At 32.3% G+C, this 16,612-nt stretch overlaps 1 protein-coding gene across 1 annotated transcript; it reads left to right on the top strand.

Moving 5' to 3' along the window:
* Window positions 1-6,129: 6,129 nt before the first annotated feature.
* Window positions 6,130-14,638, top strand: LOC124847564 (disease resistance protein RPV1-like). The gene is made up of 5 exons (XM_088100318.1): window positions 6,130-6,697; window positions 7,063-8,110; window positions 8,246-8,554; window positions 12,195-14,294; window positions 14,415-14,638. Exons 1-4 carry the CDS (start codon window positions 6,207-6,209, stop codon window positions 14,211-14,213), a joined length of 3,867 nt encoding a protein of 1,288 aa, XP_087956444.1. The 5' UTR covers window positions 6,130-6,206; the 3' UTR covers window positions 14,214-14,294; window positions 14,415-14,638.
* The last annotated feature ends 1,974 nt before the right edge of the window (window positions 14,639-16,612 follow it).

Below are 16,612 nucleotides of genomic sequence, written 5' to 3' on the forward strand. Positions count from 1 at the left end.
TTGATCTTCCGTTGGTGAGTGTGGCTTATAACCAATACTTATTAATTACAAAATTTCAAAACGTTAAACTTTTATTATGAATTTCTCATTTTTAATTTATTTTGTTTTTATTTACATTTTTAATGGCATTTTACAGGTGGGTTCGTTCAGACAAGATTTTTAAGTTATTGTTAGATATAGTTTGATTTGGACGTAAGTTGAGTTGCTCCGTTGTCCTAAAGTTACATTTTCTTGAAACTCTTCATTTTAATTTCTTTAGCATATTTTGGCTTTCATTTGCAGAGAAGGCATTATGAAATCTTGAGGAGCTGCATTTGCAAGGGTAATTCGTAAATGGGAAAATGTTTCTGCCAATTGAATATCATATCATTGTATTTGGATTGTGCATGGAGCTGTAAAACCATAAAATTGTTTATTGGTTAACTTGGATGACTGAAGATGATAAGAAGTTATTTGTTGTTGTTCTTCGTTTATTCACTTTGAGACACCTTGTTTCATTTGAGCAGTGACTTATAAAAGCTACTAGAGTGTGATGGTTAATTCTTTATAATTGTAGTTAGACAGTAAAGTCGAAGACAGTTTATTTGAATTTATAATTATTTGGATATAGGTTTAAAGACTCCTATTAAGAAGGTCTTCATTAATTATTATCTTATGATTTCTCAGTTGCATTCTCTCGTCTTATTCGTGTCTTAGTTTTGAGAGGCTTTGTAAGTTTCTGATTCCTTATTCCATAAGCATAAAAATAAATTTATCAAACACGTATTGATATCTACTATTTAAAAATATTTTATCTTTTTATCAATAAAATATCTGATTTGTAAAATAATAATATTTTTATTATTACAATATTTTATAATTTTTTATATTAATAATTTTAACATATTCAGTTTAAATTTAAATTGATACAATAATAATCATATATATTTAATATCTTTTTAAGAATTATATATTTTTCGATATATGTATATAATTATGGTATACTATTATTTTCCAAATAAAAATACTGATATATCGGACGTGTCTTATCTGATACACATATTTTTTCTGAGTCAAGCACAAAACCATTCATACATATAATATATAAGGTCTTCAGATTTTTTAAATTAAAAACTCAATATCAATTATATGTCTTTATTGTCAAAATAAATTATATAAAAATGGTAAACAAATTATTAATGCGGGAGATTTTTTAATTTTATTTGTTGAAATTCTATTATACATAAACTAAAAAATGCTAATTTTTTATTATTTAAGATGTAATTTGTGGTTGTTAAAAATTGTTACAGATATTATTTTCAGCTATTAAAGTAATTGCCAAAACTACCTACGTCAAAACTTGTTTATTATTACAATAAATTTTACTAATTTTTTTATTTAATAATTTAATTAAATAATATATTTTAATGTTTTATTATTATTTGTTAAACTGCTACAATAATGTGAAAAACTGGTTGTCAAAATATTCCTTTCCATATTTAAATGTTTATATAGCTAATAAATCGAAATAATAATTAACGTAATAAAACCTCACGATATCATAGCCCACGAAAACATGTTAAAACAATTCAGCTAACAAATAGTTAAAACAATTAAAATAATTTTTTTAAAACATTCATAATTCAAATATGAAAAACAAAATGATCTCAGTTTTTTTTAACAACACCAAATTAACAAAATAATCTCAGTCACAATAATTAATTAACAACACCAAATTTGCTCATTTTTTTTTATCTCTTTGATAATTTCAAATACTACAAGATGTTAAACAGTCAAATAATTCACATTAGTAATTGGTTTTAGATTGTTAGAATAGTAGAAAAGTATATAATTAAACAGCTGACTCTGAATTATAAAATTCATTTTCATAAATATCAATACGAATAAAAAGTCAATTTCTCAACTACAAACTAGGTTTGGTTAGATTAATGTTTAAGTATAAGAAGTTGAAATGTTTGGTTAGATTAAATTTATTATTATATATTGTTTTTATACAATTTATTTACGTCTGAAATTTTTATCTCCTGTCCTTCATTCACCTTAATGTCAATCTTCCTTTTTTTGCCTATTACATAGCATCGTGTTGGCCTTTATATTTATATGTGTTCAGATCAAGTTTTGCTTAGTCCCTTCCTTTTCAAAAATATATTGTGCTTTTCCTTTAAAATATATTTTAGTTTTACTTCCAATTGGATGAGTTGCATTGCCTTTTACTTTAATTTATAGGTGGAAACTCTTTAAGTTAATTTGTAGGCAACACTTCATTTCCCACTTCGTCCACTTTACTAAAGTTAATGCAAAGGTACTTTTGTTCTGAGAAGTATCCATTTCAAAGCATTGGAGCATCTTCTACATTTCTAATTAGTGGTCCTTGTGAGTCCTGCGAAGCAAGATGCTGCTAGAGAAGTTACTCGCTCCCTTGTCATGAAAACTACACCAGAAATTATATATATTTTGTTATTAAAAATTATTATCTTATGGATTTTAAAGTTAAAATGTTCTCTTTCTTTTATCTCTCCTTCTTTATTCGTGGGATTTCATTCGTTTGGAAGAGGCTTCGTAACTTTCTGATTCCTGAAAGCATAAAACCGTTCACACATTATATATATATATATATATATATATATATATATATATATATATATATATATATATATATATATATATATATATAAAAGATTGTTTTGGCACGCTACAATAATACTGCTATATGAATCCATTATTCTTTACAAAAAAAACAGTGAATTAAAAGTAGAATCTCAATTAAATTTCTTTATAAGAAAATAAATTATATAAAAATGGTAAATAAATTATTAATAAATAACACCCTTATCTGCTTGAGATTTTTTTTTTAATTTTACTTGTGTTTTACAAGGAGAGTATAATGTACTTAATAATTTTAAAAAATTACAAATTTAATAAAAGAGTCTTATTTTATCTTACACCATACCATTATCATAAATTTAGTATGAATTTAGTTATGTTGGTATAGTGGTTAATAACAACTTAAAGATGCTAATTTGAACAAAATGACATAGATTGTGTAAGGACTAGGAGTACCTATGTATTTATCCAATTGGGCCAATCCATTTTGATGGTAGTATATAAACAAAAGTTTTGAAATTTCGTGTCACTTTCTGCATGCATTTCTTCTTTCCCAAAATTTTTAAGTTTTCTTTTCTCCTTCTTCTCTCTACAATTTCTCTCTAAATTTTCTTCATCTCGCTTCATCTGATCTACAATCAGATTGTGTCTAAATGATCTTGGTGTAAAGGACTTCTTCTTTCATCGATCAAGTTTGTGTTTTAAATGGATAAGTTTCGTTTCTTAAGTTTTTGTGAATTCTGGAAAATTCTGTCACATGCAAGACAATTCTATTGGTTGCATGTATACTTCAATCCTATTTTCTTCTTTCTAACTTCATTTATGGTCTGTTGGGTGGTCTTTCCTCACAAATCGGTGAAGTATGGGTGTTTATAGGATTTTCTGGTGGGAAAGTAATTTTTGGAAAAGTTAAACGTTGTTCTGTTCCGTCAAAAAGGTAAGGGAAGCTAGTTAATTTAACTAATTTGTGAATGATGTATGAAAATAGTAATGACATATGCCCTAGTCATGGTTAATCATACTTAAGAAGAGTTGGATTCATCTATGAAAGGTGGGTCCGAGCTCTAATCATCATGAGCCATCAACATGTTCTTAGTAAAATTGTGTGTATTTTAGACCTTGTATTAATGGTCAAATAGTATAGTATTTAATTTTAGGCCTTGTATTAAGGGCTAAGTATTGTATGGTTTGTAATCTTATTTTTAAAGAGTGTGTCCCACCATGGGACATGATGGCCACATGGCAAGCTCTTAAGTGAAGAGTTTTTCTTAAGAAGAAAGTGGTCATGTGTCATTTTCTAAGTGGAGAAACTCTTACTAAAGTGGATTACCATATGTCACTCTAAGAGTGGAGAAACTTTGCAAAAGTGGATTGTCACATGACACTTTAAGAGTGGAGGAACTTTGCAAAAGTGGATTGCCACATGCTACTTTAAGAGTGGAGAACTTTGCAAAAGTGGATTGCCACATGCTACTTCAAGAGTGGAGAAGACTTTACAAAAGTGGATTGCCACATGACACTCTAAGAGTGGAGAAACTTTGTAAGAGTGGATTCCCACATGTCTCTTTAAGAGTGGGTAGTTTTAGGGTTTATTGTCTACTTTGGAGACACCTTTCTCTGTAAATAGAAGGGTCTCATTCCTTGTAAAATCACTTGATGAATTTGAATGTTATTATGCCAAAATGTGTGCAAACATATCTTGTCTCAAGTCAAGGCTAGAGCATCCCATGAGGTCCCGTTAACCACCCTTCTCTAGAGTTGGCCCAACCTCTCCGAAGATCCATCAAACACCTCCATCTTACCACAAATACTCATCAAAACCTCACCAATATTGTGAGTCCACCACCATATCCATAACTTCCGCACAAATTCCACCTCCACAGCTTCATCTCTGCGCTTTGGCCCAACCTAGCTCGAGGAGGACGTTATCAAATAGTGTTTGCTGATTTTGCATGTATGTATAATTGAATGATTATGTATTTTGTGATATTGGTTTGAATAATTAAGTGTTATGATTGTGATGAATATGTTTCTGCATATTATGAGCAAGTGGTCGAGTGGATTGAGAGGAATTGGGTTGGTGAATCTGGGTAATCTGGATTTGGTATGAGTATGATTGGTATGAAGAATCTGGGTAAGTTATAGGATACAAGATTGGAGTATCAGAAATTAGGAAGAATGAGTAGATTTTAGGTAAACTTAAGTTTTATCATAGTTTGCAGTCATTCTACAGAATTACGTAGTTTTATTAAGGGTTCTGTTTTGACCGCTCGGTCTTTTCTTGTGTTCGGCTGTAACTGAGCTATATTTCTTTAGAGCTTCAGTTAATGATCGTTCGGTTTTACACTAGTGTTCTGTAGTACACTAGTGTTCGGTCTTACACTAGTATTCTGTAGTACACTAGTGTTCGGTCTTACACTAGTATTCCGTAGTACACTAGCATTCGGTCTTATATTTGTGTTCCTTATTACACTGGTATTCAATATTATTTAGAATTTGGTTTATATATAGTTTTCAATCTAGTCATAGTGCTCGGTATTACTCTAGTAATCGGTCTAGTTCTAGTATTAGATATCATTCTAGTGTTCGGATAATTTAATGATTAGTTATATTTGAGTGTTCTACTTAAGTCCAGAGTGTCCGGTCTGAGGTGGTGCTTTGTTTTAAGAGTTAGTATTGTGTTAGTAATTGACTTTCTACTAGGACTCAGTTATGTTGTACTCGGTATATTTTAGTGGTCGGTTCGTATAAGTGTTCGATCACCTTTTTCAGTCATACTTATTATGTATCGTTCGGTCCTCTTCTTTGGGTAGTGAGAAATCGTCCGGTCTCCAATGTCGTCAGAATGTTTAGTTTGGTATGTGGGTTACACTATATTTTAAGTTAATTATATAAACATGCTGGGTGTGATTAATGTGTGGATGTATTTTTGAGATGTTTGATGTTGAATATTTGTGAAAGTAAATAATAATAATAATTATTATTATTATAATAATATAATTATTATTATTATAATTATTATTAGTAGTATTATTATTATTATAATAATAATAATAACGACGATGATTTACAATTATTAGCAAAGAATATTTTTAACTATTTTTTAAATATGCATATTTGGTTATCGATTTTACTACAATCTATTTTATTATTATTTTTGATGAAAAACTATTTACAAAAAAAAACTATTATGTTAAATGTTTTTACCATTATAATAGTATAAATTTAATAAAAATATTTACTTTAGGACTGTTTTTTATATTAATTTTTTCGACAACTTTTATATAATTTTTAGTAATATTTTTTATTTTAATAATTATAATAATATGTCATTTTAATAGTATTTTTATCTTAATAATTATCATATTACGCAATTTTTTTATAATAATTTTTAGTAGACATATGTCCCTAAAATTATCTAAATTTAGAATCCATAAATATTCTGTAAATTGTTGAGCCTTAATTGACTTAATAGCTTAAGTTATTGCCGTATTGACGTGGCTGACCAGAACAAACAACACGCGACCGATACTTTCAGAGAGGATAGTTGCAGAGAAAACAGAGTTCTTCATAGATCTTCATCATCTTTCTAATTCATTCCAATGTTAGGAAGTTCTTCATCATTTCCAGTCTCTACTTCTACCACCAGATATCATGTGTTTCTCAGCTTCAGAGGAGAAGACACGCGTAAAAACTTCATCAGTCACCTTTATGCAGCACTGCAAAGGAAACGCATCCAAGCATATATTGATGAGAGAGCACAAAAGGGCGAAGAAATTTCGCCTGCACTCCAAACTGCGATAGAAGAATCAAAGATCTATGTCCTGGTTTTCTCCGAAAACTATGCATCTTCCACGTGGTGCTTGAAGGAACTGACTATGATACTGAACTGCAAGAAGAGATATGGAAGGGACGTGATACCGGTTTTCTACAAAGTGGATCCATCAACTGTCAGGAAGCAGGAAGAAAGATACAAAGAAGCATTCGAAGAGCATGAACAGCTGTTTAAGGACGACATGGAGAAAGTGCAAGGATGGAAGGATGCTCTAACCGAAGCTGCTGGACTCTCCGGTTGGGATTCAAACGTTATCAGGTCATTATATTTCTTACGTCCACTTTTCAGATATTCAGAATCTCTTTTCATTTACTAAAATCTGTTGATCTCGTCATAGTTCAAGTGTTTCTTTTTTTTCGTTTCTCTTAATCGGTCATGCATTTGATCATATCACTTTGTTATAGTTTAACTTTGTACAAGTCTCTTTTGCAGTAACAAAAGTCATAAACAGTTACTGTAGAACTTTTGCGATCTTGATTTGCAATTTTTAAACCAACCAAGCTAATATATGAAAATATGTCTACTTTGAACATCTCTTCAATGATGTTCACTCTTCTGAATTTTTCTTTAGTTTAGTTTAGCTTTGTCTTTACTAAAACTTTATTTTTCAAATTATCTGTCAGGTCAGAAAACACACTTGTTGAAGGAATTGTGGAAGATATTATGAGAAAATTGAATCTTTATTCCATTAGTTATGATCCAGGAACTATCGGCATTGAAAAACATATTGAAAGCATTCAGTTATTGATGCATTTTGAGTCATCAGATATTCGGATCATAGGAATTTGGGGCATGGGAGGAATAGGAAAAACTACAATTTCTGAACAAATATATCACACATTTACAATGCAATTTGATTCCAGAAGCCTTGTTTTAGACACTCAAGAAAAAATAAAAAGAGATGGAATAGACGCTGTCAGAAAAAAATATATGCCCGAGCTTCTAAATGAAGTACCATCCCTCAAAGGAATGAGGATTCTCATCATTCTTGATGATGTTACTGATTCGGTTCAACTTAAACAATTGCTAGGAAGGTGTGATAGTTTTGGACAAGGCAGTAGAATCATTATAACCAGTAGAGACAAACAAGTGTTAAAGAATGCTGGAGCTGATGACATCTACGAAGTTAAGGAGTTGAATTTTCCTGATTCTCTGAAACTTTTTAGTTTACATGCTTTTAAACAAAACTCTTCACAAGAAACAACGTACATGGACTTGGCAGAAGAGGTGTTGAGATATGCAAAAGGAATTCCATTAGTTCTCCAAATTTTGGGCTCATTACTTTACGGAAGAACAAGAGAAGCATGGGAAAGTCAGTTGCAAAAGTTGAAAAAAAGCCAACATCTTAAAATTTTTAATGTATTAAAATTAAGTTATGATGGGCTTGATGACGAGGAAAAGAATATATTTCTTGACATCGCTTGCTTTAATAGGGGATACGAAGAGAGCCTGGTAATAGAAAGATTAGACGACTGTGGTTTTTCTTCTAAAATTGGAATGGATGTTCTCAAAGATAGATGTCTAATATCTATCGTTAATGGTAGAATTGAAATGCATGATCTAATACAAGAAATGGGTCAAGAAATTGTTCGTCAGTGCCCTCAATATCCTGAAAAATGCAGTCGATTGTTTAAGGCTGACGAGATTCTTGAGGTTTTAAAAAAGAACAAGGTATGTTCCATTGTCACTCAATTAAAAGAGTTACATCGATTTACTTTTCTTAAATTGCAAACAACTTAGTAGTTACTAAACATTATAGAATATTTCATGTTTATTTATTTTCTAATTACATTGATTTACTTTTAGGGGTCAGATGCAATTCAGTGTATCTTACTAGATTTGGCAGAAATAAAAGAAGTTATAGTACATGGACAAACTTTCCAAAAGATGGATAATCTTAGGATGCTTATACTCGATGATTATTTTCGTTTTGGAATTCTACGGGAATCCAAAGTGTCTCTTGCATCATCTCTTGTAAGTCTACCAGACTCTTTAAAGATTCTTTCTTGGAAAAGTTTCCCTCAAAGATCTTTACCACCAGACTTTTGCCCAAAAAATCTAGTGAGACTCGTAATGCCATACTGCCATCTTGAACAACTTTGGGAAGAAGATCAGGTTTTTAAAGTTATCTATATTCCTTTATGTTCTAAACTTAAGTATTTTTCTATACTATATATCTACATGTTTTCATTAGCAATTCCTTTACTTCACATTATTTTGTTTTTATACTTCTTTTATTAGACCCACTCAATATGCATATATCATTACAATCATATTTAGAATGCTAAAGATAATTAATTATAAATCAAATATGTAGAACATGCATTTATTTGATGCATTTCATTTTATGGTCCATGATTGTATTGTCTATCCATATTATGTGTGAGGTATATGGACAGAGTGATTGTCTTTTACTTTATAAGAGATATTTGTGTGTGGGTAATCTATTCTAATGTATAAAAGATATCGAAATGTTATTTTTTTTTCTTTTGTATTATTTGAAACGCCCTTATTTAATATAATCATTCTTGCTTATAACTACTAGATAAATTACTAAAAAGAATTATCTTATTGTAAATTTAAATTCTTAAAATTATTTAAATATAAATGTACATCACCTATCATAAGTATATATTTTGGAAAATTCATTCCCAATTTTTTATGTTAAAATAGTTTTTTCCACCTATGATAACTTTGTTGGAAGTCCCACATCGACTAGAGATAAGGCCAAATTAAAAGTATATAAGTGGGTGCAGACCTCACCTTACAAGCCGGTTTTGTGAGGATGAGTTAGGCCTCAAGTCCACTTCTAACATGGTATCAGAGCTATGGTTAGAGTCTATTGGACCACCCATTATCGGGCCGCTATTGGACCACCCATTAATGTCTAATCTCACGCTCGAGATGTATATACCTCGGCGTGAGGGGGGTGTGTTGGAAGTCCCACATCGACTAGAGATAAGGCCAAATTAAAAATATATAAGTGGGTGCAGACCTCACCTTACAAGCCGGTTTTGTGAGGATGAGTTAGGCCTCAAGTCCACTTCTAACAAACTTCATAACCAAACCTTCTTCAACCTCTCATCACTTCTACTTTAATTTTTGTGATTATATCACCATTGATGCATAATACATCTTTTTTCTACAATGAGTTTTGTATCTAATATTTCGGTCATAATACAACCTTAGATATCTCTCTCCCCATGCTCATAAAAGGGTCAAAACACACCCATAAAAGGACAAAACACACCCATAAAAGGACCAAATGCACATAAAGTCACACTCATAACGGTCATCAATGGAATCACATACAATATATACCAAAACCTTGTAAGAGATATAAATGAATAAAATGTATCAGTTAGTTTTCTAACATGGTATCAAGAGCCAGACCTAGTGTGTCGCCGTTGTCGCTGTCACTTTCCGCCGCCGTCGCCGCCATCTCTTGTCTCCTTTTGTCAGGCAAAGTTAAGGGTTAGGTTCGCCCTGAGAAGCGTGACCCAACCCTAGTGGTCGCCTCCTTAGAAACCTCTGCACGCTCCTTCATGCGCCACTTCTCTCCGACTAGTCTTCGGCACATGTTCCTCACGCGTCACCTGTGGACGAGATCCAAAAAGGTATAATCCTCCGGCTTCATATCCTTCTCAAATTTGTCTCTCTGAGCTGCACTCTTGTATAACAAAAGATTTTGAATCGAAAGTTATTAAACAATTCATCATTTTGGTTAGTTGTCTTAAGAAAATTAAATTGAAGGGACAATTAGGGACAAAAAGGACATATTTCAAATATAGAGAAGGAGATAGGAAGACTTGACCAACTCCCTTTGAGAAAGTTTTGGAGCCATTTGTAAGGGTGATGAAATGAGATTTTTATTTAAAGGAAAGGGTTGAGAACAAGGGGTATTGCCAAAGATGTGATCAGAAGCACTTGAGTCAATTATCCATGAATTTTGACATTCCATGGATATAGAAATGCAAGTTGTGGATGTACTTGGAGAATGTAATGTGTATGTCAAGCTATTAGAATTTAATCACAAATACTCTTGATACTCTTCCTCAATGAACTTGGAATTGGTAGAGACAGTTGCAGCCTTAGAGATTTTAGTTGTTTTTGAGAAAAAACAATGCAAGGAGTAACAGTTTTCTTGGGTATGACCCATCCTTTTACTGTATATGCACTGCAGACGCCTCCGACCTCCACGTCCTCCTCTTCCACGTGGCAACCATGAATAATGGTTCAATTGGTTCATGAGCTTCCTGTGATTAAGGCACCGAGACACGAAAAAGACGTGTGGTCAGGGTTTCCATGGATGGGAACTCATGACTGATCAGAAGTTTATCTTTGATATGATCAAAGTTTGCTTGTAAAGCACAGAGGATCATCACCATGTAATATTTGTTAAGCTTCTTCTTGATGTCTTATAAATATTTGACTTCCAAGAACATTCTCAGCTCTTCCACAGCTGCTTGAGCTTCAATCATGAAGGAAACCATCATGGTCTACCATTTTGAGACATGCAAGCTTGTTTGTCATATCATAGAGACATTGAATATCATTAGCATAAATATTTTGAACTTTCTTCCATAAAGAGTGACAAGTTTTGAAAGCTCTAAGAGATATCAGAAGTTTGGCTTCCATTGATTGTCATAGCAAAGCACACAATTGAAAATATGCTTGTCACCAGGTACATGGTTGCCATCTTGCTCAAGGTGATCGTAATGACCTTGACCAGGAAGTGATGGAGGGGCTTTTGAAAAATGAAAGGGCACTTCCATACGCCATTTCTGATCAAGGGTTAAAGAAGCAAAAGAAGAAGCCACAAAACCCTAGGTAACTATCGCAAGGGTTGCTTCTGGATGCTAACAGAATGAGGTTCTGAGGGGCACACTGGAGAGAAGAGAGATTGGCAACAACTATGGAGGTGGCTCGGTGGTGTTCCGGCAAGCAAATGGCGGCGCGTGAGCAACACACGCTTGTTCGCGACGAAAGATGTTGCTCATGGCGGGTGGAGGAGAACAGGACTCTGGCACCGGCAGGGTTTGCCGTCGTGTGGAGAGGCGAACCAGATCTAATGGTCGCTGGACGAAACTGTGACGACAAACGGCAACCGACAGTGGCAAACAACGAGAAAACAGTGGAGAACAGTGGCCAACAGTGTTGAAGAGCTTCAAACTGCAATTGACAACTGCAAATAGGGACTGGACAACCCCAGACAATGAAAAATGTCACCGGACAGATACGGACAACGACAAGCGACATCGGACAAATGCAACAAGACAGAAACCAGAGCGGGATCAACTTGCTCTGATTGAAAGATCCCTCTCACTCTCGTTCTATCTATAAAAAAATCTAATACAAAAGTACATGAAAGATTATAAGTTTGCCCTTAGACACTTAGGTGCATACCTAGGTATTATTATTATAAATACTAGACACACTACCTTAAGTAGCTTTAATGATGATACACAGGGTAATTATTCTAACACATGCATGATATAAAGTATTTCCACATTGTCATCTATTATAAATTACTTTAATCAGGTTGAAATAATTAGGATGTAATTTTAGATAGGAAAGAAAACATGTTGAATTTTGTGAATTTTTATAATAAATGTCAAATTTATAGCCACTATAATTTTATTTGTTCAACGTAAACTCAACACATAATGTAAGTAGGAGTTTATAATTGAAGAAAAATAGATAAGCTTCATTTTAGTTTTTCTTTATTACCTGATTCATTTTCTTTTTGTGGCAGAGTTTACCGAAGTTGAAAAGGCTCGACCTGACTTATTCTGAGAAACTTACTAGAATACCAGACCTTTCCCAGTCACCAAATATTGAAGAAATAATTCTCAGTCATTGTCCAAAGTTGATTAAAGTTCACTCTTCCATATTACTCACCAAGCTCACTTCTTTACGTTTAGATAGATGTTATAATCTCAATAGTGTAACTGTTCCCAGCAATATTCTATCTAGATCACCAGGATCCATTAATCTTTCATGTTGTTCGAATCTTGAAATGTTTTCAACCAGTCAAACCCCAATATCTTATTCTCCACCATCGTCATCATTAATTGGTCCAATATTCCCTCATGTGAAACTGGGGCGTCAATTGCAACGTGGGCATTCCATAGAGGCGCACTCGGCTACAAGTGAAAATCCCTCAAGATCGTATTACAGTAGAATTTTCTCCATTACTTATTGGGAAGCGGATGAAGAGAAAGAAGTGACTAATAATAATATATACCTATATGATGAAATGTCGGAACAACTCTTTGAAGGTGAGTCCTTAAATTTTCGAAGTCCAAAGGAGCTCTGTTTCTTAGATCTCTCGAACTGTTCTTCCCTTACAATATTTCCATTTGACCTTTCTGAGATGAAATTCCTAAAGGAACTTTATCTCAGTGGTTGCTCAAAATTGGAATATTTCCCAGAGATTGAGGATACGATGGAAAATTTGGCGGTTCTAATCTTAGACGACACAGCCATACAGGCACTACCTTCATCCTTGTGGCGTTTGGTAGGGCTTCAACAACTGAGTTTGCGGGATTGCAGGAATCTTGAGATTATTCCATCTTCCATTGGAAGCCTCACCAGACTATGCAAGTTAGACCTTACCTACTGTGAATTACTTCAAAGTTTTCCAAACACCATTTTCAAATTGAAGTTGACGAACCTTGATTTGTGTGGTTGCTTTAAGTTGAGGACCTTCCCAGAGATCACGGAGCCGACACAAACTTTTACTCATATAAATTTAACAGAAACGGCTATCAAATATCTGCCTTCCTCATTTGACAATTTGGTTAATCTTCGATCCCTGCAGCTCAACAAATGCAGGGATCTCGAATCACTCCCAAACTCCATTGTTAATCTAAAACATCTCTGTAAACTTGATTGTTCGGGGTGTGCCAAATTAACAGAAATCCCAACGCACATTGGTAGCCTCTGGTCATTAATGGAACTGTCACTGAGTGAGAGCGGAATCGTGAACCTTCCTGAAAGCATTGCTCATCTTTCAAGCTTGAAATCACTTGATTTAAGTGACTGCAAATATCTTGAATGCATCCCAAAGATTCCACCGTTTCTAAAACAACTGGTGGCATTGGATTGCCCATCCATTAAACAAGTGATGTCAAATCGAAACCTCTCAGATTCAAAGGAGGGTGTCTTCAAATTTCATTTCACCAATGCCCAACAACTGGATTCAGGTGCTCGTGCTAACATTGAGGAGGATGCAAGGCTCAGGATGACCCACGATGCATATACGTCTGTGTTCTTCTGTTTTCCAGCGAGTGCAATTCCTCATTGGTTTCCTTTTCGCAGCGAAGGACCTTCAGTGACTATAAATGAAGATTTAAGTTTCTGCAGCGATGGCAGGCTCATTGGTTTCGCTTTGTGTGTGGTTTTTGGAGTGTTAGATACGAATGATATTAATAGCAGATACAGTTCTTTTGTTTACAGCCTAACATTTGAATGTGATGATGATGGCACACAGATAATTCCAAATAGTAATGTGTTAGATAACTATTTCCCAGGGCGTTATAGTCACAGAGTCCTTGATAAAGATCACATATTTATGTGGAAATTTAACTTGGAGAGCCTAAGGGGGAGCAGCATGAACCTTAGGCTCTGTGATGCTCGCAGCTTCACTTTTGAGATCGATTATAACTTTGAGTTTGAGTGGCCAGATTACGTCTCCTTTGTGACAATAAAAGAATGCGGAATGTGCCCTCTTTATAGCAGCGAAAGCAATGTTGCAGAATCTTCAAGGTAAACAAAGGAAGATAGGAAGAGGAAGGCAGAAAACTACTTAGTGGGCTAGTCTCTTGCTCTTCTGCTAATTGGTATTCCGTTGGTGAGTGTGGCTTATAACCAATACTTGTTAATTACAACTTTCAAAACGTTCAACTTTTATTATGAATTTTTCATTTTTAATTTATTTGTTTTTTATTACATTTTCAATGGCATTTTACAGGTGGGTTCGTTCCGTAGCTGACAAGATTTCTAAGTTATTATTAGATATAGTTTGATGTCGTTGTAAGTTGAGTTGCTTCGTTGTCCCAAATTTGCATTTTGTTGAAACTCTTAATGTATGGGCTTCATTAACTTCTTTAGCATATTTGGCTTTCATACATCATGAAATCTTTAAGAGCTGCAGTTGAAAGGGTAATTCGTAAATGGAAAATGTTTGTTTTGACACTCCGAATTTCCAATTCTACGACAAGTACCTGTTATGTTTAATACATTTTAAGAACATTGTTAGAAAATTTGAGAAATATATAAAATGACTCAAAATAAAATATTAAAAATTTAGGTTTAATATTTTAGTCTTGATAGTTTCATGAATGTGTTATATTTAATAACATTAAGAATGTCGTAATAAAAATTGTGAAAAATACATAAATTATTCAAAGTGAAATATTAAAATTTTGGCTTAAATTTATTTTTAGTTTCTATAATTCTAAATGTAAAATTTTAGTCTAAAAATTGATTATAAATTTAATTTTTAATTTTTTAAAATTAAGCATTTTTAGTTTAATGTTCATAAGCAATTTAATTACTAAAATATGCTACATGTTTATCACTCACATTGCCTATTTAATGAATTAAAATTGTTTGATTTTAGAGACTTAAAATCTATATATGTATATTAAATATACATATAAATTAAAATTATACATACGTAAAATCATGAAGAATAAAACTATATTTAAGTTTAAAATATAATGAGAGCTAACATGAAATTCATAAACACACTTTGAATATCATTAAAATTTATATTGTATAGAAATAAATAAGATAGAAAACATATAAGAACTCAAATCTATTACCTCAAAATTTTGATTAAAAAATTTATTTTAATGTCTTATATAAGTTTATTTATTGTTCATTTATGTCAATTATACTTGAATTTAAGTGGTATTATAAATTTAAATATTTTAGTGAATTTTTTATTAATTTTATTTATTAATATGTTGACATATAAGCAAAATAACATTCATATCATATAATTAATTGAAAAATTAAACAAGTAAAATATATAAATTTAATATCTTAATTAGAAAATATAAAAAAATTTGAATACTCACATAATTAAATAAATTTAAATTTATTAAAGACTTAAACGTAATTAATCTAACTTTTTTTATTATCATATAACTTCAATATAACCTATAATAAATTATGTATCTGCATCACTTAACATTAACATACAATAAGGTTCAATTTTAACTCACTTTGTCAGTTTGTTCTTATAAGAGTGATGTCATTCTCATTTAAATTTTTACAATATACTTTTATTAGAAAGAAGAAGAGAGACGAGATAAAGATAAATAAAGGTAAACTGTTGATACATGCATATAATATAAAGTTCACTCTTCCATATTACTCAGCAAGCTTAGTTGTTTACGTTTAGATAGATGTTATAATCGCAAAAGTGTAATTGTTCCCAACAATATTGTATCCATATCACCAGGTTTCATTCTTCTTTTCTCGTGTTGGAATCTTGAAATGTTTTCAACCAGGATTCCTTATGTGAAACTAGAGAATCGACCAGGCACTTTCTTAATACCCCGTTTTAGGCAAATGAAGTTTCGATGTATTAGAAGGTGGACTTTTGAGACTAACTTAATCGATAAAATCGATTTGTAACGTGAGTTTTACAATTTATTTATATATTATAATTTGATCTTACTTTTAGTTGACGTAAAACTTAGATGTGATAATTGAGAGATATGATGGAGAAAACGAAGTGGCTAATAATAGCTAATAAGAATATGATGAATTGCATATACAACTCATTGGAGGTGTGTCCTTAAACTTTCAAAGTCTCAAGAAGCTCTGTTTCATAGATCTCTCGAAGTGTTCTTCCCTCAAAATACTTCCATTTGACCTTTCTGAGATTAAATTCCTAAAGAAACTTTGTCTCAGTGGTTGCTCAAAATTGCAAAATTTCCCTGAAATAAAGACACGATGGAAGAAAGATCTAGCGGTGCTCATATTAGACAGCACATTCGTTATGCTCTTTTACAACTCCTCAATGGAGAAAGTAAACGTTGAAAAAGCTTTTCCTAACCTTTTAATGTACCAACTTGTTACATGGAGCTGTAAAACCAACGTGGAAGAGTGAAGATGATATATAATAAGTTATTTGTTGTTCTTGGTTTGTTCACT

The sequence above is a fragment of the Vigna umbellata genome, chromosome 10, assembly GCF_029865625.1.
Source record: "Vigna umbellata cultivar VRB3 chromosome 10, Vumbellata_1.0, whole genome shotgun sequence".
In the NCBI taxonomy this organism is placed as follows: domain Eukaryota; kingdom Viridiplantae; phylum Streptophyta; class Magnoliopsida; order Fabales; family Fabaceae; genus Vigna; species Vigna umbellata.